The sequence below is a fragment of the Solanum dulcamara genome, chromosome 9 (assembly GCF_947179165.1).
Source record: "Solanum dulcamara chromosome 9, daSolDulc1.2, whole genome shotgun sequence".
Lineage (NCBI taxonomy): Eukaryota > Viridiplantae > Streptophyta > Magnoliopsida > Solanales > Solanaceae > Solanum > Solanum dulcamara.
The window spans coordinates 62,428,237-62,452,414 of record NC_077245.1 but is presented as its reverse complement, the minus strand read 5'-3'; the positions used below and the strand labels follow the sequence as shown (position 1 = coordinate 62,452,414).

General features: G+C 35.1%; 1 protein-coding gene across 4 annotated transcripts in view; it reads right to left on the bottom strand.

Annotated features, from left to right (window-relative positions):
- Positions 1–24,178, bottom strand: part of LOC129902432 (uncharacterized) — a 64,612-nt gene that overhangs the window by 24,039 nt on the left and 16,395 nt on the right. For 2 of the 4 annotated variants that reach the window (XR_008770099.1, XR_008770097.1), the window contains exon 9: positions 10,207–10,267. Coding sequence is in view for 1 of the 4 variants with exons in the window: in XM_055977665.1 (XP_055833640.1) it covers positions 10,261–10,267 (7 nt within the window). In the remaining 3 variants the exon portion in view is untranslated. Of the gene's footprint in view, positions 1–3,965; positions 4,070–10,001; positions 10,268–24,178 lie in introns of those variants that run through there. The other 2 variants (XR_008770098.1, XM_055977665.1) reach the window with 2 other exon arrangements.

Here is a 24,178-nt window from a genome sequence, read left to right as displayed (position 1 = left end):
GTGTTCATGATCTAGTTAATTTTACTACTAGAAAATAAACTATTATTTTGCCATAGTTATATAACTGTCGCAATAGATTATCTATGGATTTTACCCATTGCATTAGGGTCTAAGACCTATTGGAACACTTTTATAATTAATTATTGCACTAGTAGAGTAATTGTTGCCATAAATCAACAATAGCAACAATTTTAATAACTGCCGCAATAGGTTGATCGGTTTCTTAAAACATTATCTACAGCACAGATTTTGATTTCGATCATTTTTTTTCTTTTAGTTCCTCGAAAAACAAGTTTCTTTTAAGTAATATTTTCTATTTTATATTTTATTTTATTATTTTTTTAAAAGATGGTGAACAAACACATTAACTTTACGGACTAAGGTTTTTCTAGTAATCGTTGTCTTCCTCTGTTTTTCTTGTACAACGAACACCCAGAGGCAAAACAACATTTGTATTCTTTATTTTTCCATTATCCTATTAACATAGAGTAAGTTCCTAAAGAATCTATCATTATTTTTGTAAAGGGCAATTTTTAAGAAATTACGAGTTTTAGATTCGTCCTTCATGTTTTATCTGCTGACGATATTGTTCTTCTAAATCTCTCATCTCTGAGAATCTTGTATTGCTTATCAGCTGAAATGCGATCATTTTTTTATTTTATTCTTAAATTTGTTTTTTGTAATCTTATCAAATAAAAATACTAATTTGATACCCTAATTGTATAGGTATATAAATAAATTGAGGTTTCCCAGCTCACTGCCACTATGTTTGTTCCTCACCCTCCTTCTAATCAAATCTATTCTAAGGTTTCCGGAGGCAGGGGAAAGAAATGATCGACCAACTTGAACAGATCCATAACTTGCTTCTATCTGTCCTGAATGGGGGAATTAAGGCAGCTATAGTCGAACTAAACTTCTTGACTCATACACCTTATTTGAATTTGTTTGCTTGATTAATTTTTCACTCTTGATATTTTAGAATTTACTATATTGTTTCTGCTTTGTTATTATCACTTGAGTTAAATAGTTATAATTGAAATGCTTAATTATTTTCACTACCTAGGGTCAAATGTTTGTAGCATGATTGAACTTCCAGAATATTACAGAATTGTGTGTTTGAATTGAATTACTTTAGCAGTGATACAATTTAGCAATTGCTATTAATGAGCAGGAGTCATCAACATTGAGGAAGATCGATCTCCATTTTTATTATGTCATCGGAGAAGATAGGTATATTCTTTTTTTGACCATCAATGATTTTATTTATTTGTGATAGTTTTGGTTAATCCATTCATTATATGACCATGTGTTGGACTCTCATTTCAATTGCTACATAGTTTTATTAGATTAACTGTACTAAACTACAAGGATAGGTGCAATATTTTGTGAAATCTCTCTTGTGAAGGAACTTGAAACTGTAGTAGTGGTCTAAATACAACCCTCTGAAACTAAAGAGTTAGGATTATTCAGTAAAGTAATTTTGAAATAATTTTGTTTGTGCCTATGCTACTTTCTATTAATTGATTCTTTTGTATCCATTAGGGTTCTAATATATTGTTTAGTATGGCTCATGATAATGTTAATTGTAAAAACTAGATGGATTGTTCCTTTTATGAAAATGTATAGTCTTTAAGCTTTGAAAAAGATTGAGAACATGGAAAGGCTGCTTAATCAGAGTCAGTTTTTTAGGTTCTTTTGGTAAGTTTGCTGCTTTCTGATAATTGATTCTTTCGCATTCATTTGAATTACACCTATTTACTTATTTATATATATTGTGTTGTTTGGTTGATGGTTTTGACTATTAAAAATCTTGATGGATTACTCTTGTCATGGGATAGTGTTATGCTCTATTGAACAACTATCTGTAGTTTAACTAAAGGACTGTTATTAATTATTATTTTAGGCACCGCTTGTTAAATCAATATGATTTTTTTGCAAGTTAACTAGTTCACTGTATCAGCCTATTCTAGCTATTTATTTCCTCTGCTACTATTATTCTAGGTGGGAATAGAACAATAATTGTTTTGCAGTTCTTCAATGTTTAGGTGACTATGTATTTGTCTTCTTATTTATATGGAAAATGTCACACTTAACCATACATTTATGTTCAGGATTGAAGCATGGTAGATTGACTGACTATTCACCTTATTAACCAACATCATTGTAATTTCTCAGAACTGGTTTAGCTGATAATTATGTAGGTAGTTTTTGTTTTTGTAATCAATATATAAAATACAAAAAGTTTAATTTCACTACACTTAAACCTTTCTTATGTATACGTAGATTGCAGAGTGCAAGAGATGTAGGCATGTAGCATATAAGAAAGTATCTGAATTACTATTATAAGAGTTTTTAAAGATAATCATATTTGTGTATTTGATATAACTAAATAAAATCATGAAGATGTACTCAGCTCTGGATTAAGTTATTAGTAAATGAAATAGTTGGAACTTGTCCATACTCTTTGGTCTAGTGGTAAGAATCATCACATGATGTGTGCGTTAGACACACCTTATGGGTTCTAACTTCACCACTGACAAAAACACGATATTAGGGTATAGGGATGGACCTTTAGAGTTTCAAATTATGTGCCATTGGCCCTCTCAGTTATCAAAAAAATAAATTGTTTAAACATTTTTTCCCACTTCTGAGAACACCTATTCTTGGACATATAAAGTATAAACTAATTAGGGAGTGAAAATGGTCAATATTGACAACATTTGTCCTGTGTGCTTCATATAAGGAAATTTATTTCCTGTGAAGACTCAAGTATAATATGCACCTTGGCCTTCATTAAACAAGTCAAAACTTGAGAGACAGTTAAACACATTTTCTTTGTCAGGTGTCTCTGAACATGCTCATTTTTTCTCCATTTTTTAGACTTCTTTTATTATGGAGTGAAAGTAGGAAGTCTCTACACTCTACAGTTATAAATCCTATGTGCTCGATTTTTTCTAAGCCAAGAAATAAATTTAAAATATTTTTTCAAGAAACTTGAATAACTGTTCTCTAGAGCAGATTTATCTACTAGACTCTTCTATTTTTTAGCTGAATTCACACTAATACTTCAAGCAAACATTACCTACCTTTATTATTAATTTATTTATTTATTCCTGAAAGATAAGTGTATATAGGAAGTTGTGTTGTTGCGAGCAATCTGGCTGTAAATATCTATTGATTTCTTCCATTTGAAATTTGCTTTGAACCAAAGATGGAAGATTTTGAGGGTTATCAAATGAAATATTTGCAGAAAACTTTGGATTTATTTGAAGAACATGTAATCAACAATACAGAAGGTATATTTAAGTTATACAAAGCCATGTGATTTATTATGGTACCCTGATAGAGAGACACTGTCATACTATCTCTAATTGAGTGTCTTGTGGACATAGAGGACAATTTTATTGAGTGAGAGGACTGATTGTTACGTTTTCTTTATCTTTCCCTTAGGAGAAATTTTTCTACTAATTGAATATATATTAAAGGGATCATTGCATTTAGGATTGCCTATTAATTACATAGAAAAACTATTTTTCTAGTAATTGAATATATATTAAAGGGAACAATGCATTTAGGAGTACCTATTAATTACATGGAAAAACTTTTCATTGAGGGTATTATGGTGAGATAACTCGCTATTTTTTTATAAGATTTTATTTACCAAGTGAGAAATACATCACGGAAAAAGAAAAAAATGTAGTTTGAACAGCTCCCAAACTTACACTAGCAACAATCAATGACTCAAAGGAAACTTCCTAGCACTACGGATAGAAATTTAAAAACAATAGCCTACTTGCTAGATTACTACATTGCTAAGATCGACTATGAATAGCCCATATGATCTTCTTAACTACTTGATTTGGTGTTCTGTGATGAGTGTTAAACACTCTAGCATTTCTTTCCTTCCATATCTGATAAACCCCACCTGCTAATGCCATCCTCATGCTAAGCAGTTTTTCCCTTAGTGTTTGCCACAGCCCATTCCACTTCAGTCTTCCAGTCATGTATTGCGCCTGGCAATACCCAGCCATTGCAACAGCTTACCCCATATTCTTGTTGCGTAAGCACACTGGAATAGCATATGGTCAAGTTCTTCATTCTCCTCTTGACATAGTAGACACAAAATATATTCCAAACTCACCCAACATGCTAATTTGTCCTTAGTTTGGAGCCTTCTATGAAGTACAAGAAACAGTATAAATACACATTTTGTCAAGAGGCTTGGTTGGAGCCCTTCGAGGTTTTGATCGTCGTGTTATGACTAGGCTCTAGGTCAAGTCGTGACAAACTTGGTATCAGAGCACAAGGTTTAGAAGTGTCCTAGGGAGTCTGTCGTGTTAAGTAGGGTCTTTTTCATCGGTGTGAAGCGCTCCACATCTATTAATAGGGTTTCAGAACTTCCTTGACCGAAACCCTTCATAGTCCGTGGAGTACATCACGGCATATGGACCATGGTCATGGTGTAGGACCTACAGGGTGGTCTGCAGGAGTGACCACCACAGAACCCACCACAGTCCTTGAAGGGCTACACGGCCCGTGAATGGTGAGGCATGGTCTTTACCTTGGAATCATCTTTCTAAGGTCTAAGGGGAGGGGTCATCACGGAGGGCTTCACGATCCGTGGTGCTAACCATAGTCCATGGTCCCTTGTCATGGACCTTACTTTATAGGACTGAGCTTCAGGTTACCACCACGGTGGCTCACTAAGGGGTGTGGTACATACCATAGCCCGTGATGCCCTTCCATGGTCATCATCTGGTGTCAAAAATTGCAGGTTTCAGAATTTTCATGTTTTTAATCCTTATTTTCCGACATTTCAAAATTTGGGGTTTTACATTATCTCCCCATTGGAAATATTCATCCTCGAATAGGACTCAAGCTAGCATGAATGGAATAGGAAAGAAACATAATAGTCCAACATGAATGAAAAACATGTCGTTAATGCATATAAACATAAACTCTTTAATCTTAAGCAAAATCATGACTTGAAAACTCATTTCATGAACATGAATTCATATGAAAGTATGAGAACAACTAAAACAAATGATTTGGGCTAGTTGGATCATGAAGAAACTAAATACCTCAACTAGGCACGAAAGGAAAGAGATGAGGATATAGGGACATCATATCAGCTTCGGCCTCCCATATAGCACCCTCAACCTCTTGATTCCTCCATAACACTTTAACTGAAGCAATTTCTTTGTTTCTCAACTTTCTAACTTGCCGGTCCAAAATTTCAACCAGAACCTCTTCATAAGAAAGACTCACTTTGACCTCAATACTGTTCAATGGCATAATGGAGCTAGGATCACCTATAAACTTCCTCAATAATGACATATGAAACACCAGATGCACCAATGTTAAATTTGAAGGCAAATTCAACTCATAAGCCAACTTACCAATTCGCCTCAAAATCTGATATGGGCCAACATAATAGGGACTTAGTTTTCCTTTCTTACCAAAACGCATCATACCCTTCATAGGTGAAATTTTAAAGTAACCCAATCATTAACTTCAAATTCAAGTTCCCTTCTCCTCACATCCGAATATGACTTTTGTCGGCTTTAGGCCATTTTTAATCTTTCTTTAATGATTCTAACATTCTCCATAGCCTCAAATACCAACTCTAGTCCTATTAAAGCAACCTCACCTACCTCAAAGCAACCGATAAGGGATATACACCTTCTACCATACAAGGCTTCAAATGGAGCCATGTCAATACTAGAGTGATAATTGTTATTATAAGCAAATTCTATTAATGGAAAATGATCATCCCAATTTCCCTTAAAATCGATCACGCTTGCTCTTAACATATCTTCTAATATCTGAATGGTGCGCTCAACTTGACCATCCGTTTGTGGATGAAAAGTTGTACTAAGCTTCAATTAGGTACCAAGCCCTTTTTGGAAGGATCTCCAAAACTGAGATGTAAATTGAGTGCCTCAATCCGAAATGATAGACAATGGGACACCATTAAGCTTCACCAACTCTCGAACATACAATTTAGCATTGTCCTCCTGAATATGAGGTCTTAACTAGGAGAAAATAAGCCAACTTAGTCATTCGGTCAACAATCACCCAAATGGAATCGTTTTGCCTACGAGTATGAGGCAAACCTGTAACAAAGTCCACATTCAAGGCTTCCCACTTCTAAGTAGGGATCTCAATGTCTTAAGCCAAACCTCCTAGTTTTTTATGCTCAACTTTCACTTGTTGACAATTTGTACACTTTGCTACAAATTCCGTAATATCTCTTTTCATGCCATTCCACCAATACACTTCTCTCAAATCTCGATACATTTTTTTGGAACAAGGATCAATAGAATACCGTGAACTATGAGCTTTGGAAAATATCATATCTTTCAATCCATCTACATTTGAAACACACAATCGGCCTTGATATATCAAAACACCATCTCCACCTTGAGAGAAAGCCTCACTGGCTTTTTCGGCAACTTCTTTCTTTAATTCAACCAAAGCGAGATCACCATCTTGCTTTGCCTTTACATCCGCCACAAGAGTTGATTCGGAACAATTTTGCACAATAACGCTTTGCCTTTACATACGCCACAAGAGTTGATTCGAAACAATTTTGCACAATAACACCATTAGCTTCTAAATCAACCAATCGCACACCTAAACAGGCTAATTTATGCACATCCTAAACTAGTTCTTTCTTCTAATCACCAACATGTGAAACATTATTCATGGACAATCTACTAAGAGCATCGGCAACTACATTCGCCTTACTCGGATTGTATAGCACACTCATGTCATAATCCTTTAATTGTTCAACCCACCTCCTTTGTCGAAGATTCAAGTCCTTTTGAGTGAACATATATTGTTAACTCTTGTGATTGGTGAAAATATCCACATGGACACCATAGAGATAGTGTCTTCACAACTTCAAAGCAAATACCACCACAGCAAACTTCAAGTCATGGGTTGGGTAATTCTTCTCATGCACCTTGAGTTTCCTTGAAGCATAAGCTATCACCTTGTCATTTTGCATTAGCACACAACCAAGACCCACTCGTAAAGCATCACAATACACAACAAAATCATCGGAACCTTTTGGTAAAGCCAATACCGGAGCGGAGGTAAGTCTATCCTTCAATTCTGGGAAGCTTTTCTCACATACCTCGAACCATTGGAATTTCACCTTCTTTTCAGTCAAAGAAGTCAAGGGTGATGCAATGAAACAGAAACCTTCCACAAACCATCTATAATAACCGGCTAATCCCAAGAAATTCTGAATATCAGAAGGACTCAACAGTCTAGGTCAATTCTTAACTATCTCGGTCTTCTTAGGATCAACCATAATTCCTTCTCCGGAAATAATTTGACCAAGGAATGCAACCGACCTTAGCAAAAATCACATTTGCTAAACTTTGCATAAAACAGACAGTCCTTGAGAATTTGGAAAATGATCCTCAAATGATCGGCATGCTCTTCCTTAGTCCATGAGTAAATCAAAATATCATCAATAAAGACGATCAAAAATATATCAAAATATTGCCTAAATACCCTGTTCATCAAATCCATAAAAGTTGCAGGGGCATTCGCTAGTCCAAAAGACATAACCACAAATTCAAAGTGATCATACCGAGTTCTAAAAATTGTCTTCAAAATATCACACTCCCTTACCCTTAATTTATGATAACCAGAACGAAGATCAATCTTTGAAAAGTAGATGGCCCCTTGTAATTGATCAAACAAATCATCTATAGTCGGAATTAGATATTTATTCTTTACAGTGACCTTACTCAACTGCCAGTAATCTATACACATTCGGAGTGACCCATCTTTCTTCCTAACAAACAACAAGGGAGCACCCTAAAGTAAAATGCTTGGTCTTATGAAACCTTTATCCAACAAATCTTTCAATTTCTATTTCAACTCCTTAAGTTTCACCATAGCCATACGGTAAAGAGGAATAGAAATAGGTTGAGTATATGGAAGGAGATTTATGCCACAGTTAATTTCCCTTTCGGGAGGAACACCAAGAAAATCATCGGGGTACACATCAGGAAACTCATTAACTATAGGGACTGACTCAAGAGTAGGAGTTTCGGAATCAACATCCCTAACTCACACTATATGATAAATGCACCCCTTGGAAATTATTTTCCAGGCCTTAAGACATGAGACAAATTGACCCTTAACCACCGAATCATTACCCTTCCATTCCAGAATAGGCTCATTAGAAAATTGAAACTTGACTCTATGGGTACTACAATCAATAGATGCATAAGAGGAATGTAACCAATCCATATTGAGAATGATTTCAAAATCGGTCATGTCAAGTTCAACGAGATCACAAGGGATAACTTTATGGAGGACGACAAAGGACAATTTCTATAGACACTTTTAGCTATTACCGACTCACCTATGGAAGTATAAATGGAAAAAAGGCTCCATTAATATATCAGCGCTAACATCAAACCTCATAGCCATAGAAGGAGTAACAAAAGACAAATCTGCACCCGGATCAAGCAAGGCATAAACATCATAGTGAAAAACCCATAATATACTAGAAACAGCATCGGGAGTCTCCTCCACTTCTTGCCTACCATGAAGAGCATAAAACCGATTGTTGCATTGACCACCTTTAGGTTGAGTTGGGCACCTTGTGGAACTTGGCCTTCTCGAGTAACTTAGCCTTGCAGAAGACCTTCTCTACCCTTGTTAGAAACATGAGGGTACTCGGATTGCCTATGGCCTATCTTGCCACTTGCAAAGCAAGCACCCGTTCCCATCAAACATCTCCCTCGAAGATTCTTTCCATATTTTGCACACTTGGGAAATGAAGAGCAACTAGAATTCACACCTCCTCCTTGAACGTTAGGGTACCATATGGTACCTTATCATTAACAAACTTCTTTTCTGAACCTTGGCATTATTGAGAACGGCCACTACCACTATCGGACCTAGCATTTAAGATCACACCTTCATACCGAGCCCTCTTAGAATCCCTTATTCTCATCTTTTTGAGTTTCTCTCCCTCAATTTGCTCAATGAAGGTCATAAACTGAGATATGTCCATCTTCTTAATAATCATGGTGGTACAACATTCCTTAGCAACCAAGTTGGATAACCCTGATATGAATTGATTTATTCAGGCATGTGGATCGGCAACCAATGAAGGGGTATACTTAGAGAGCTTGGTGAACTTGAGGGCATAATCCCTCATTTCCATATTGCCTTGTTGAAGATTTATGAACTCCAACACCTTAGATTCCCTTAGCTGAAGAGGGAAAAAGTGATCAAGGAAAGCAAGTTTGAAGTCTTCCCATTCAATAGGTCCTTCGTCCATCCTCTCCATCTTCCACTGAGTATACCATACTTAAGTCACACTCTTGAGTTGGTAAGCCACCAACTCCGCTTTCTCTTTCGATGTCACCCCCATAATGCTCAATATCTTATAGACCTCGCTAATGAACTCTTGAGGATCCTCATCAACTTTCGACCCATGGAACTCCGCAGGGTTCATTCTTGTAAAGACCCTCACCTTAGAAGCCGGGGTAGGAACATTAGGAGGAGATATAACCCTTTGGTTGGCAAAAACTTGGGCTAGCAGAGTAAAAGTGGTCCAGAACTCCACATTAGACACATGTTCGGGTAGGGGACCATTTTCTTGAGGGTCTTTTCTTCTTGGAGGCATTTTCTGAAAATCGCAAAGGACAATTCTTAGGGAAAGGAATTCTTAAAGTGTACTCTATAGCACGACATAGACCTGAAAGAAATGAGAATTTCCTAAAACGACTTATGGCCTCCTATTCATGAATTTGATGCGCTTGACAACCATGAATAAGATTCTACTTGACATGGCATGTTGGACACCCTAGGACATCTTAAACTTTGTTCTCTGATACCAAGCTTGTGATGACTCGACCTAGGGCCTAGTCATAACACGGTGATCAAAACCCCAAAGGGCTCCTACAAAGCCCCTTAACATATCATAAAACATACATAAGGTAACGTAAGTGTGGAAAAGAGCATAAAAATGAGTCTATATCATGAATCATAAAGAGTATAAGAATTTGACAACATAGACTCTAAACATATATCCAACAAATGCCTCTACTACATGAAAATGGTGGGGCCTAAGACATGTCCCTAGCTCACCCTCAACATAAAATAAATAAGCATCTTTGAAGGAAGAAACAAGTAACTCATAACTAGTCCCGGTAGATGAGAACTCACCAAATACTTTGCCGATAAGAACCCTACTAGCCACATATGATAGGAGCGTGATCCTCAACCTCTACATTATGAGACAATATAGGTAACAATATGCGTTAGTACTTTTGAATGTACTAAGTATGAGGGCATGGCATGCAATATAAATTATAAGATGCAATGATCAATTTTTGTAAACATGATAAGGAGGATAAGTGAAGTCATAAGACAACCATAGTGATCAAAGCATAAAAAGGACATACTTAAAATCATGATTGAGCATAAGAGAACATACATATGTGGGATATGAACCATAACCGACAATAAGTCCATGCGAGCTATAAAATGGAATCCCGATGACTCCCCATTCAATGAAAGAAAGGGAAATCTAGTTACCAATGTAGACTCTACCCCGCTAGGCGAGTCATGTACATACGCTATATGTGGATCCACTAGCTAAGCTATGAATACAAACTATAGTGGCACGTAGTTTAAAAGACTTGAGGTTGCTACTAAGGCTTTTGGTAGTGCCCCCACCTCAAAGTCCATTCGGTGCTAAGTCAAATCCCACGGAATACATAACATAGTAAGCATACTTAGCATATATCATAACTTGTTCATAAACTTCATAATTCATAGAGTAGCTCATTTCATGACATAATTGCAATGTGAGTATTGGTCTTTCATCATTACAAATCATACTTGCATAATTCATGTCCTTAAGTTCCTAGATCACCACATAGGGATCTAAGTCACCTCTCTTCATACTTGCATGAAACTCATAACTTGAACATAATCATACTTCATTATCAGAATTCATACTTGAATTTAGAGTAAAACTCATAAGCATAGTCAATTTGAATGAAAATCATGATAATATCTTGAAATTATTGAATTCATAATCATACTTTATAATATCAACATTGAAAAGAGCTTCATGCATGGGCATTCATAATTCAACTTAAAAATCATATTATTCATGTTACATACCTATAATGATCACATATAATAATTAAAGCATAATTGAAATAGCCCAATTCAATTCATCAAATTAGGGTTACAAACCCAATTGAAATTCATGATATGTTGAGTAAACACCTTGGGACTCCATGGGTGAAAAGGACTGATGGATCAATCCCCAAATAGCTTGATTGAATTTGACCTTAGAATTGAAAAAGTAGAATTGTTCTTGAAAAAACCCTGGCCAAACTTGATGAAGAAGATGAACCCTTGAATGATCCTTGAGAGAGAAGTCTTAAAGTTGTTTGGGCATTAATAAAGGAAAATAATAGGTTTAGGAGTATTTAGGATATTTTTGTAATGAATGTAGTCCCAAAAACATCCATATATATTAATGAAAGAATAGAAAAATGACTCTGGATTACCCCTCATTTAATTAAAACTGGGACTCACCACGGAGGACCCATCACAGTCCGTGATACTCATCACAGCCCGTGGTGGTGTTCGTGATGATCGACTTAAACTTTAAGTCTTGGGATTTGCAAATAAGGGTTTCAGAACTTGCTCCACGGAACCCTTCACGGTCTATAGACCATGGTCATGGTGCAAGGCCTGCAGGGTAGTCTGCAGGAGTGACTAACATAGTTCGTGAAGGGGTGCACAGCCCTGGTGGTGAGGCATGGTCTTTACCTTAGAATCTTTTTTGAGATCTCATGGGAGGGGTCACCACGGAGGGTTTCACGACTCGTGGGGCTTACCATGATCTGCGGTCCTTTATCGTGGACCTCACCCTATAGGACTGAGCTTCAGGGTTGTAAAATAATAGTAGTACCAAAGACATCACCTTCTATCAAAAATGAAAAATTACACCATGAGGCATGGTGCGTACCACGGCCCGTGATGGCCTTCCGTTGTCATCATCTGGTGTAAAAATTACAAGTTTGAGAATTTTCATATTTTTTATCCTCGTTTTCTGAATTTCTAAATTTCAGGGTCATACAAGGAATATAAGACGACTATGTTGATTTGGGAGATGGACATCTCTACACTTATGACCTATGCGGAGCAAATAGAGAGTGAGAAGTTAAAGGAGAAAACTAGGGAGTCTAAGAGGGCAAGGACCGATGGTGGTGTTTCCTCTTATGATAAGTCTAGAAGTGGTGGACGTCCTCATTTTCTCCAAAGGTACTCTGGTCAAGGATTTTCAAATGCTATTACTCCAAAGTTGGACAAAAAAAGAATGCCCAATCCTAAGCCTCAAGGAGGTGCTCCTATTGGCCAAGTAACCCCCGCATGTAAGAAATATGGAAAGAACTACAAGGGAGAGTGTAGCGAGTTTGAATATGTGCTATCGATATGGCAAACCGGATCATCATGATAAGGAGTGTAAGGTTATAGATGGTCGTCCTCAAGGACAAGTTACTTATAGAGGCCAACTGCAACAAGGTGCTCAAGTGTAACCAAAGGGTGGTCAACGCAACAATCGGTTATATGCTCTTCATGGTAGGCAAGAGGTGGAGGAGACTCTCGATGTTGTTATTGGTATATTATGGGTCTTTCACTATGATGTTTATGCCTTACTTGATCCGGGTACAAAATTGTCTTTTGTTACTCCTTATGTGGCCATGAGATTTAATGTTGCCCCAAAATATTGTTAGAGCCTTTTTCTATTTATACTCATGTTGGTGAGTCGATTATGGATAAAAGAGTCTATAGAAATTTTTCGATTATGATTTTTCAAAAAGGTATCTTATGTGATCTAGTTGAGCTTGATATGAGCAATTTTGATGTTATCGATATGGATTGTCTATATGCATGTTATTCTTCTATTGATTGTAGAACCCGAGTGGTTAAGTTTGAATTCCCTAATGAGACGGTCCTAGAATGGAAGGGTAGTAATTCTGTGTTCATAGGTCAATTCATTTCGTGCCTTAAAGATCGGAACATAATTTCCAAACGTTGCATCTACCATCTTGTGAGGGTTAGGGATACAAATTCTGAAGTCCCTACTCTAGAGTCGGTCCCTATTGTTAATGAGTTTTCGAATGTGTTTCCGGATGATCTACCCGGTGAGGATCCTCCAGAAAGGAAAATTGACTTTGGCATAAACCTTCTTCCCGACACTCAACTCATTTCTATTCATCCTTACCAAATGGCTCCAGCAGAACTAAAAGAGTTAAAGGATCAATTGAAAGACTTGTTAGACAAAGGTTTCATTAGACCAAGTATATCCCCATGGGGTGCCCCCATTTTGTTTGTTAGAAAGAAGGATGGTTCACTTCATATGTGTATTGATTACTGGTAATTGAACAAAGTAACCATCAAGAATAAATACCCAATTCTGAGAATAGATTATTGGTTTGACCAATTCCCCCATGGCATTCATGGACTTGATGAATAGGGTGTTCAAACAATATTTAAACATGTTTGTAATTGTGGTTATTGATGACATTTTGGTTACTCTCGGAATGAGGAGGATCATGCTAATCACTTGAGGAATGTATTGCAAACTATAAGGGACAAGCAATTATTTGTCAAGTTCAATAAATGGGAGTTTTGACTAAGGGAGGTTGCTTTTTTGGTCATATGGTATCCGGTGAAGGGATTATGGTTGATCCTAAGAAAACCAAGGGGGTCAAAAATTGGCCTAGACCATTGTCCCCTTCGGATATTAGGAGTTTCTTAGGCCTAGCCAGATATTATAGAAGATTTGTAGAAGGGTTTTCATCGATATCTTTGCCTTTGACTAACTTGACTTAAAAGAAAGTTAAATTCCAATGGTTGAAAGCTTGTGAGAAGAGTTTCCAAGAGTTGAAGGATCGTCTTACTACCGCTCCTATTTTGACCTTACCTGAAGGGTATGATGGTTTTGTTATGTATTGTGATGCTTCAAGGGTAGGACTTGGTTGTGTTTTGATGCAACATGGCAAGGTGATAGCCTATGATTCTAGGCAACTTAAGGTGAATGAAAAGAATTATCTGACTCATGACTTGGAACTAGCGGCGGTTGTGTTTGCTTTCAAGATTTGGAAATATTACCTTTATGGTGTCCATGTGGATGTATTCACCAATCACAAGAGTTTACAATATGTGTTTAAGCAAAAGAAATTGAATCTTCGGCAAAGGAAATGGCTTGAATTGTTGAAGGACTATGACATTAGTGTATTATACCATCCGGATAAGGCTAATGAGGTTGCCGATGCACTTAGTAGATTGTCTATGACTAGTGTTGCCCATGTTGAAGAGGGTAAGAAGGAGTTGACTAAGGATGCGCGTATATTGGCTAGATTAGGTGTCCGATTGGTTGATTCCAATGATGGAGGTATCCTTATTCGAAATGTTTCAGAATCATCTCTTGTAGCGGATGTCAAGGCTAAGCAAAATAGTGACCTGATGTTAGTTGAATTGAAAAAGTCAGTTTTTGAAAAAGCCATTGAGGCTTTCTCTCAAGTGGTATATGGTGTGCTTTGCTATCAAGGTCATTTGTGTGTTCCTATTATTGATGGGCTGAGAGAGTTGATATTAGAAGAGGCCCATAGTTCTTAGTAATCGATTCATGCAGGATCCACCAAGATGTATCATGATTTAAGGGAAGTGTATTGGTGGAATGGCATAAATAAGGCTATAGCAGAGCTTGTAGCTAAATGTCCAAATTGCCAACAAGTTAAGGTCGAGCATCAAAGACCGGGAGGTTTAGTCCAAGACATAGAGATTCCTACTTGGAAGTGGGAAGATGTGAATATGGACTTTGTGATGGGTTTACCCCATACTAAGAAACAATATGATTCCATTTGGGTCGTTATGGATCGAATGACTTAGTCGACTCATTTACTACCGGTTAAGACTTCTTATGATGCCGAAGATTATGCTAAGCTATATGTTCGTGATTTGGTAAGACTACATGGTGTTCCCTTGTCCATTATATCGGATCGAGGTACTCAATTCACTTCACACTTTTGAAAGTTGTTTCAAAGGGTCTTGGTACAAAGGTTAAGTTAAGTACCGCTTTCCATCCTCAAACTGATGGTCAAGCCAAAAGAATGATTCAAACCTTAGAGGATATGTTGAAGGCATGTGTTATTGGTTTTAAAGGAAGATGGTATGAGCATCTACCATTGATTGAGTTTGCCTACAATAATAGTTATCACTCTAGCATCTTAATGGATCATTTTGAAGCATTGTATGGGAGAAGATGTAGGTCCTCGGTGGGATGGTTTGAAGTAGGTGAGATGGACTTGATTGGTCCGGATTTGGTAATAGATGATATGGAAAAGGTGAGACTCATAAGGGAGAGGTTCAAGGTGGATGATTAGGTCTATTTGAATGTTTCAACTATGAAGGGTGTAATGCATTTTGGTAAGAAAGGAAAATTGGGTCCTAGATATGTTGAACCTTATAAGATATTGAGGCGTATTGGCAAGGTGGCTTATGAGTTAGATTTGCCATTTGAGTTAGCTATGGTTCACCCAGTGTCTCATGTATCCATGTTGAGGAAGTTTATGGGTGATCAGAATTCCATTGTACCCTTGGAAGACATGACTGTTGAAGAGAATTTGACTTATGAGGATGTTCCAGTGGAAATCTTAGACCGGCAAGTGAAGAAGCTAAGAAACAAAGAAGTTGGGTCTGTCAAAGTATTATGGAGAAATCAACAAGTAGAAAGTACTACTTGGGAAGTGGAGACGGATATGATGAAATGATACCCAAACCTCTTTCCCTCTACTCAAGCCTAAGGTAGTAAGTTTTTCTTATTCAAATCAATTGAACTCTTACGTATTCAGTCCCTTCTATGTCATTCATATGCACATGTTCATGAAAGTTGATTTTAAGTCATGTTTTATGTTAAGTTTGAAATTTTTATGTCCTATGCATTGTAAGGTGTCAGTATATTCATGTTGGGTTGCTAGGCCTCTTTTCCTGTCATTTTTATGCTTGTTGAATCTCATTCGAGGACGAATGTTCCCAAGGGAAAGATATTGTAAGGCCCCGAAGGTTTAAAAGTTAGAACCAAAGAAAATCTCTCAAATGACCAGTCACTCTACGACTTGTAGTCCTTGCAACGACTCATAGGGATGAGTCGTAGAGTGAATCCTAAGGGCCTGGCCAGGACCAAAACTCAGGAGAGTCCTACGACTCAACAAGATGAGTCATCATCCCATTGATGAATCGTAACTATGACTCGAACAAAAACTTCAGAGGCTCGGAAATTTGCAGGTTACAAGACCTACAGAATGAATAGTTTTGAGGAGTCGTAATAATGACTATGAGTCGTAATAAGGACTCGTAAGAAAACTTCAAAGACCTTAAAACTTGTAGGTTTTTAGACCTGCAGGATGAGTCGATTCGATGACTTGTAACCATGATGACGAGTCATAATCATGGCCCGTAGACCCAACATTAGAGGTCCTAAGAAATCTCAGAAACTCAGTACCTGCATGATGACTCAAGTCTACGAGTCGTAGACTTGAGGACTAGTTGTAGAAGTGGACTCGTAGATCCAAATCCGAGTTTTAATGAAGTGTAATTGCATTTTTTTCAAGTTTGGTTCAATGAACCTAGACACTATTATGGCCAAGTTCAAGCCTATAACTACCCAACCCTTTGAAATTCCCTCTATTCTAAATCATTCTTCAAAAAATTCTCCTAAGGCAAGATCACAAATTCTCTCCAAGTTCTTCTTTAAATTCCAAGGTAGAGTTTCAAGTTCATCAAGGTTCTTCTTCAATTTTGAGTAGATTTCACCAAGGTATGTGGGGATTGATCCATGAGTTCCTTTCACCCATAATGTTTTTACTCAAAATCTCATGAATTTCAATTGTCTATTAACCTTAGTTTTGATGAACTGCATTGGGTTGTTTCAATTTTATTTTCAGATGTTATCAATGATTGTTATATGCATGTTTTTATATGAATTGTATGATTTCAAATTGAATTATGAATGCATATGCATAAATCTATTTTCAATCATGATTATCAAGTTCAAGGATGATTTTACATGAGTTGAACATAAGTTCAATGATTTTCAAAAGAAAGCTTTTACGAATGAAGTTAAGATTCATGAATTAGTGATGAAAGTTATAATGATGATCGTTTATGATCCAAAAAAATTATTATGGTGCGATAAGTACAATTCTCACATAAATCATGTTTTGATGGTGATAAGGACAATTCTCACCAAAGTTATGGATTCCTATGAATCACTAAAGTTAATGAACTACTTTATGATTATTTTCATAATGAAGTTAATGATGATGTTCACATGTTTTTAATGAATTCCGTTGGGATATTAAATAATCACCGAGAGGACTTGTAGGTGGGGTTCGGTCAGGTAACGTAGTTAGTTACCCAAGAAAATTCTAGTAGCAACCTAAAGTCCCAAAAAACATTGCCCACGTAGATTTTCTTTATGGCCTAGCTAGTGGATCCACATATAGCTATTGAGTTTAAAGTATCACGGAGTCTAACTTGGCAAGTAGCCTCTCTCTTCTCGATGTGGGGTTGCATCAGATTCTATGTTATAGCTCGCATGGTCTTAAAATATCGGTTAAAGGTCTTATCCCACATTCAAGTTATATGCAAAGATGAAAAGTTTATTATGAAATTGTGATGCTTTGACCATAGTTTACATGATATTTCAAATGCCTTAAGTTTAATTCATGCTCATTATGTTGTTCATGCATCTTATGTCATATTGTTCATGTTTCTTTACTTTTTCATGCATAACTCACATACTTAGTACCTTCTATGTACTAAGCATATTTTGCCTACATTGTCTCATAATGTAGGAGCGGACGATGATCATCCTATTCATGGCTAAAGTTGCTTAGTACTCAAAAGTTGGCAAGTCCTCATTCGTCGAGGACGTGATTTTTCTTTTATATTGCTACTTTGATTTTCTCATATGATTTGGGTGAGCTAGGAACTTGTCCTAAGCCCCCAATCAAAGTCTATAATAGAGACATGTTTAGACGTTTCAAGTTGAAGTCCATTTTGGACCCTTCGTTAGAGTTTATTTTCCTTGACTTCTATGTGGAGATGATTCTTCCGCTTGTCTTAGCATGTTTTCTTTACCTCATGTATGCTTAATGATATTTCAAGAGACTTGGTTGGATCCCTTTGGGGGTTTAATCATCGTGTTATGAGTAGGTCTGGATTGTGACAAGAGGTGATGAGTGAAATTCATCTAATAGGTTAGAGAGGCATTTAGGTGTCCCTAACTTGTTAGATTTTGCATGCTACGCGTTGAGAAGGAATTACTAGTACGGAACGCCTCCTGAGTTACGACATCATGGAGAGCACATTCCTAGTGTCTTCCATCTATTGATCAGAACTCTAAGTCTGTCTTACTCAGCTACTGTGATTACTTTTACTAATAACTAAGTTGAAACAAAAACCTCTCATTTACTTTATGCATTTTTACCTTCTGAAAATATTGACTATAATTGAATTTAAGTGTTAGTAGACGTATTTCCTCCATATTTCATGTGGGATCAGTGCCAACTCTGGATGAATTTTATATTTGACAACAACCACTTTATAATTTTTAATTGAGGTGTAAGTTCAAATGTATCATGTACCATATAGGTAACTTATACTAAATATTTTGTTAGCAATAATGCTTCTACCCTTAATAAAACAGTCTGAGAAGGGCTAACAATGATATTGACTATCCTTTTAATCCTACTAGTTAAGATTTTAGTGATAATCTTACACACAGTGGAGCAACAAGCAATAAGCCTGTAATATTTGATAGGGTTAGGGATTGATTTTGGGAACTAGTAATACAGTATAACTAAAAGCCTTTAGTAATTTACCAAAGAAGAAGAATTCCTTTACATCCAACAGTACACCAGATTTAATCAGGTCTTGATTCTCTGTAAATAACTTAATAAGGTACCATCAATCCGTTAAACTTTCTCTGCGGACATATCTTTAACAGCAGCTAGGATCTCCTTAGTTGTGACTTCTTTGATCAGTAGGCACTTCTACGGGTAGATAGGCAAGGGACCCTGTGAATTACTTCAGTATTGGTACATAACATTTCCTCAACTGAAAGACTAGCAGGCCTAAATAAATTCTAGTTCCACCTACATAGGATTAAAAAATATTTTACCAACGGCATCAGCCTGATGTAACTCATCTTCCATTGAGCATGAAAATATTCAGTATTTGCATCACCACCAGCTATCCACGTAGCTCTAAGCTTTTGTCTCAGTGCTTTTTCCTCAACTTTGCTCCACATATTCATATTCATCATTATCAACTTTTTTTCTTCAACCAAGTAATTATTAATGGATGACTAGCCTTTTGAGACTGAATAAATCCCATCTAACAAGTTGCAACTCTTGACTGTAAGAAACTACATAAGCATTTAAATCTTTGAGTTTCTGCCACAAGTTAAATAAAATGTGTCTTTAAACTATCTTGACCAATTAGTGGATAGAATTCCTTTGAACTCAGGGTGGTGCATAGCTTTCTAAAACAGTTTAAAGTGTTTTGGGCGGATGTTTACTTGAGGCCAAAATTCAATAAGAATAGGAGAGTGGTCAGAGACTCCTAGGTTAAGGAAATCAACTTCTACATGTCCATAAGAATGAACCTACGGGAAATGTCCAAGAGTCCAATCAACCTTTTAATACACTCTATCATTCTGTTATTATTTAAAGAGGTGAGTTGAAGTGCATCAATACACACTCTAAATTCATGTGTTTAAGCATTTTCCATTGTCGACCCAATCTGTCCTCTGAAGAAAGGACAGTGTTGAACTACCAACCATACCCCTGTAATATTATTTACAAAACTGATTTATATTGAGCTTCAATTTTTGTGTATATCACAGTGACAAAAGTAAAGGAGTTTGCAGGGTTCTTAACTTTTCAACGTATGTACAACTCCTTTATCAACAATACTTGCACTTGTAGGTGAGGCTTCCAAAACAGCCAAATTTTACTATTTGGGCCATAGATAGTTACACCTAGTGTTCACCCTTGGCCAACTTTCCCCAAGAGATTCACAAATTTATAATTCATAATTTTTGTTTCAAGACAATCAAAGATCTCAATTCTATAAAAAGGGCAGCCCGGTGCACTTAAGCTCCCGCTATGCGCAGGGTCCGGGGAAGGGCCCGACCACAAGGGTCTGTTGTACGCAGCCTTACCTTGCATTTCTGCCAGAGGCTGTTTCCAATTCTATGCTTCTGCAAAATGAGACACCTCATTTTACTTCACAGGCTAGTTGAGACCCCTGATGATTCATGTAGCTATTATCATTGAGGTGATGGGTATTACCAGGGTCCTCAAGATGACCAATGTTTGGTCCCAAATTTAGACTAAAAAACTGATTATTAAAGATGACACAATCTGAATTCATTAAGTTACCACTTTGTATATAAGAAGTAGAAGCAACATCACTAGGTTAAACCTTAGACATCTTATGTCCACCCCCTGAATTTAAGGCTTTGCTTTCATATCTCCTCCATGTCTTGTTGTTATTCTTGACCCCATAGCTACCAACTTGCTTGGCCTATTTTCTCCACTTTTTTTTTCTTTTTTATCTTTTTTATCTTTTTGGGCACTTCCTGGAACTCTTCCTCATTGGACTATTTCTTTTCTCCAAACCAACACTCACTATTTTCATGTCTGAATTACTTACAACAAATGCAAAATCTTGATCTTCAATCGTTGTCCACAGGTTGATGAAAAAAATTGAGGGAGAAACGATCTCAATAGATTCAGTTACGTGATATGAGACATTTAGAGCTAATATATATATCACTTGTTATAAAAAGGGTTCATCTATACACTTGTTATAAAAGGGGTTTATCTATACCCCTACTATTACATAAATAGATCACACATATCATTTTCCTCTAACGGAAGTGAAAAGAATAATTTTAAATTTATTTTTAAAAAAAATTATTAAAAAAAAATAAATGTAGAGTAGATTTGATAATTCTCACACGCACTTTTTTTTTGACTTATTTGATTTAACGGCGAATTTAAATTTATCATTTTGATGGTCAAATTTATTTTTTTACTAATTTTCTTATAAAATTTATTATGGATGCCCCAAATTTTTTACAAATATAAAAATTAAATTAAATATAGTCGAAAAAAATAATTTTAAATTACAATATAGTCATGAAAAGTATTAGTATGAAAAAAATTTACTGACTTTTTTCTCATTTTCCATTCACGCATGTCTCATATTTTTACATAAAAGAATGAAAGGAAAAAATGAAATAAGAAAAAAAAAACTCAAATAATAATAATCGAAGAAGTCAAAAAAATCAAGTGCGAAAAAGATTATATATATATCCCTCTACATGAAATTTTAAAAAATTAAAAATCAAAAAATTTAAAGTATTTTTTTAACTTCCGTTAGAATAAAAGAATATATGTGAGTCATTTTGTAATGATAGGGGTATATGTAAGCCACTTTTATAATGATAAAGATTATGTGAGCCACTTATATAAAGAGGCGTAGGTCAGTTCTAAATAACAAAGTTGAGTAATATATCAGATCTTTTTCCCTCGATTTAATGTTTTAATTTCAGATTTTTGAAAATTTACGTATTATAATTTAACTTAATTGTTCTCTGTTTCTTTTCAATGCCTACGTAAAATAGGTCAATTATGACGGCATTATCTTCATTTTATATAAAGTACTAGACACATGTACCCGTGCTAGTACGAGCTCAATATCTATTATTTTATTGTCTCAATTATGTGACATAGATAGAATTTAGAAAGTCAATATAGAATTTAGAGAGCCAATTAACTTTTAATATGATTTTTAGGTATTTTGAATTGTTAATTATTGTGATTTATAATACTTTTATGTAGGCACCTATTCAAGAGTCAGTCAAACTTTTTATATGTCTTTTAAATATTTTAAGTTGTTAATTATTGTGATTTTTACGTAGTTTTGAAATAATATATATTACCCTCTTTGTCTAAATGTATGTAGCACAGATAGACTTTCAAGAGTCAATCGAATGTTGTTAATTATTGAGATTTACAATACTTTTTAAATAGTTTCCTAATTAAATAATACATGTTACTCTTTTTGTCCCATTTTATGTGACATCGATAGATTAATTTTAAGAATCAATCGAATTATTTTTATGTTATTAAAAATATTTTAAGTTGTCAATTATCATGATTAAATAAGACAAAAATTAAAACGGAAAAACCACCAAAAAATTACAAATATACCCTTAAGTTGCTCAAGCAAGCATGTCAATCTGTAGCCTACTTGAGCAGCGGAAAGCACAAATTCTATAGTTTCCAAATTGAATAATACATATTACTCCTTTTGTCCCATTTTATGTGACAATCAATAGATAATTTCAAGAATCAATCGATTTCATTTTATGTTTTTAAAAATATTTTAAGCTGTCAATTATCATGATCTATAGCATTTTTTTTTATAATTTTTAAATATATAAAAAAAATAAAAAATACAAATAAATTAAAATGGAAGAACCACCAAAAAATTACAAATGTACCCTCAACGATGAGAAAACTTTCCCATTCTTTTAAAAAAATTCATAAAAATGAAGGATTTTTCATCCATCAAACAGGCATGTCGACTTGCTACTTCCTTAAGCAGCTTAACTCCCTCTTATTATATAAGAGAATATTCTTTTTAATTAACATAATATGTATCTTACTTGAATATAGTAGTATATAATGTTAATATAAATAAATAAACTGCCTATATCTTATAACCATTCGCCTCTTTTAGTAATGTATACCCATCACCTATCACCATTATACACGTAAAGTTCAATATCTTTACGACTGCACATCAAATTCAATAATATAATATTAGAGTAGATTAATTGACTATTATTCCAACCTTATCATTTAATTTCTTTCTTTTTAGTATATTGTGTTATCTAATCTCACAGATAAAAGACACCTTTCAAGATATTCAACCAATTTAATTGATTAGTTACTATTATATATAAGCCGCTAGAAAGCACACTGGTCGACATGTGTACTTTGTAGCTAAGGATATTTTTGATTTTACTTAATGATCATGCTTTAGCAATGTTATATTTGCTTGTTTTACGATTGTACATTTAAATTATTGGACAATTAACCCAACCATTAATTACCTGCTAGCCGAAAAGTTATATATATGTGGGGCCTATTTACTTTTCTTCTTTTCATGTCTTTGCTGATTTGTGTTTATTTGGATCTTTTCAATATATGCTGTCTATCTAATTTTTTTCTCAACCTTTTATATTATATAAATTGGTTCATGTGATAAAACTAGACACAGGTGTCTGTGCCAGTACGGACTCAATATATATTACTATTTATTTTTTAATTTATATAATACTGATAAAATTTTGAGAGTTAGTCTTTTAAATTGTTAACTATTGTATAACTTATAATATTTTTTAACTCATTTTCAAATAATAAATTGAAAAGGTCTTGATATATCCTTCAAATTTTTTATTTAAAGCTTATATATCCCCGTGACTCATATATACCCTTATCATTACACAAATGACTCATTTATACTTTCAAGATACCAATTTAATTGACTAGTTACTACTATATATAAGCCGCTAGGAAGCACACAGGTGTTGGTCGACATGTATACTTCCTAGCTAAGGATACTTTTGATTTTGTTGAATGATCATTCTTTAACAGTGTTATATTTACTTGCTTTACGTTTGTACATTTAAATTATTGGACAATTAACCCAACCATTAATTACTTGTCAGCCGAAAAGTTATACATCATGTGAGGCCCATTTACTTTTCCTCTTTTCATGTCTTTGCTAATGTGTTTATTTGTATTTTTTCAATATATGCTGTCTATCTAAAAAAAATTCCTCAATCTTTTATATTATATAAATTGGTTCATTTCTTTGATAAAACTAGACACAGGTGTTCATGCCAGCACAGACTTAATATATATTACTATTTATTTTTTAATTTATCTTATATTAATAAAATTTGGAGAGTTAGTCTTTTAAATTGATAATTACTGTATAACTTATAGTACTTTTTAAGTCA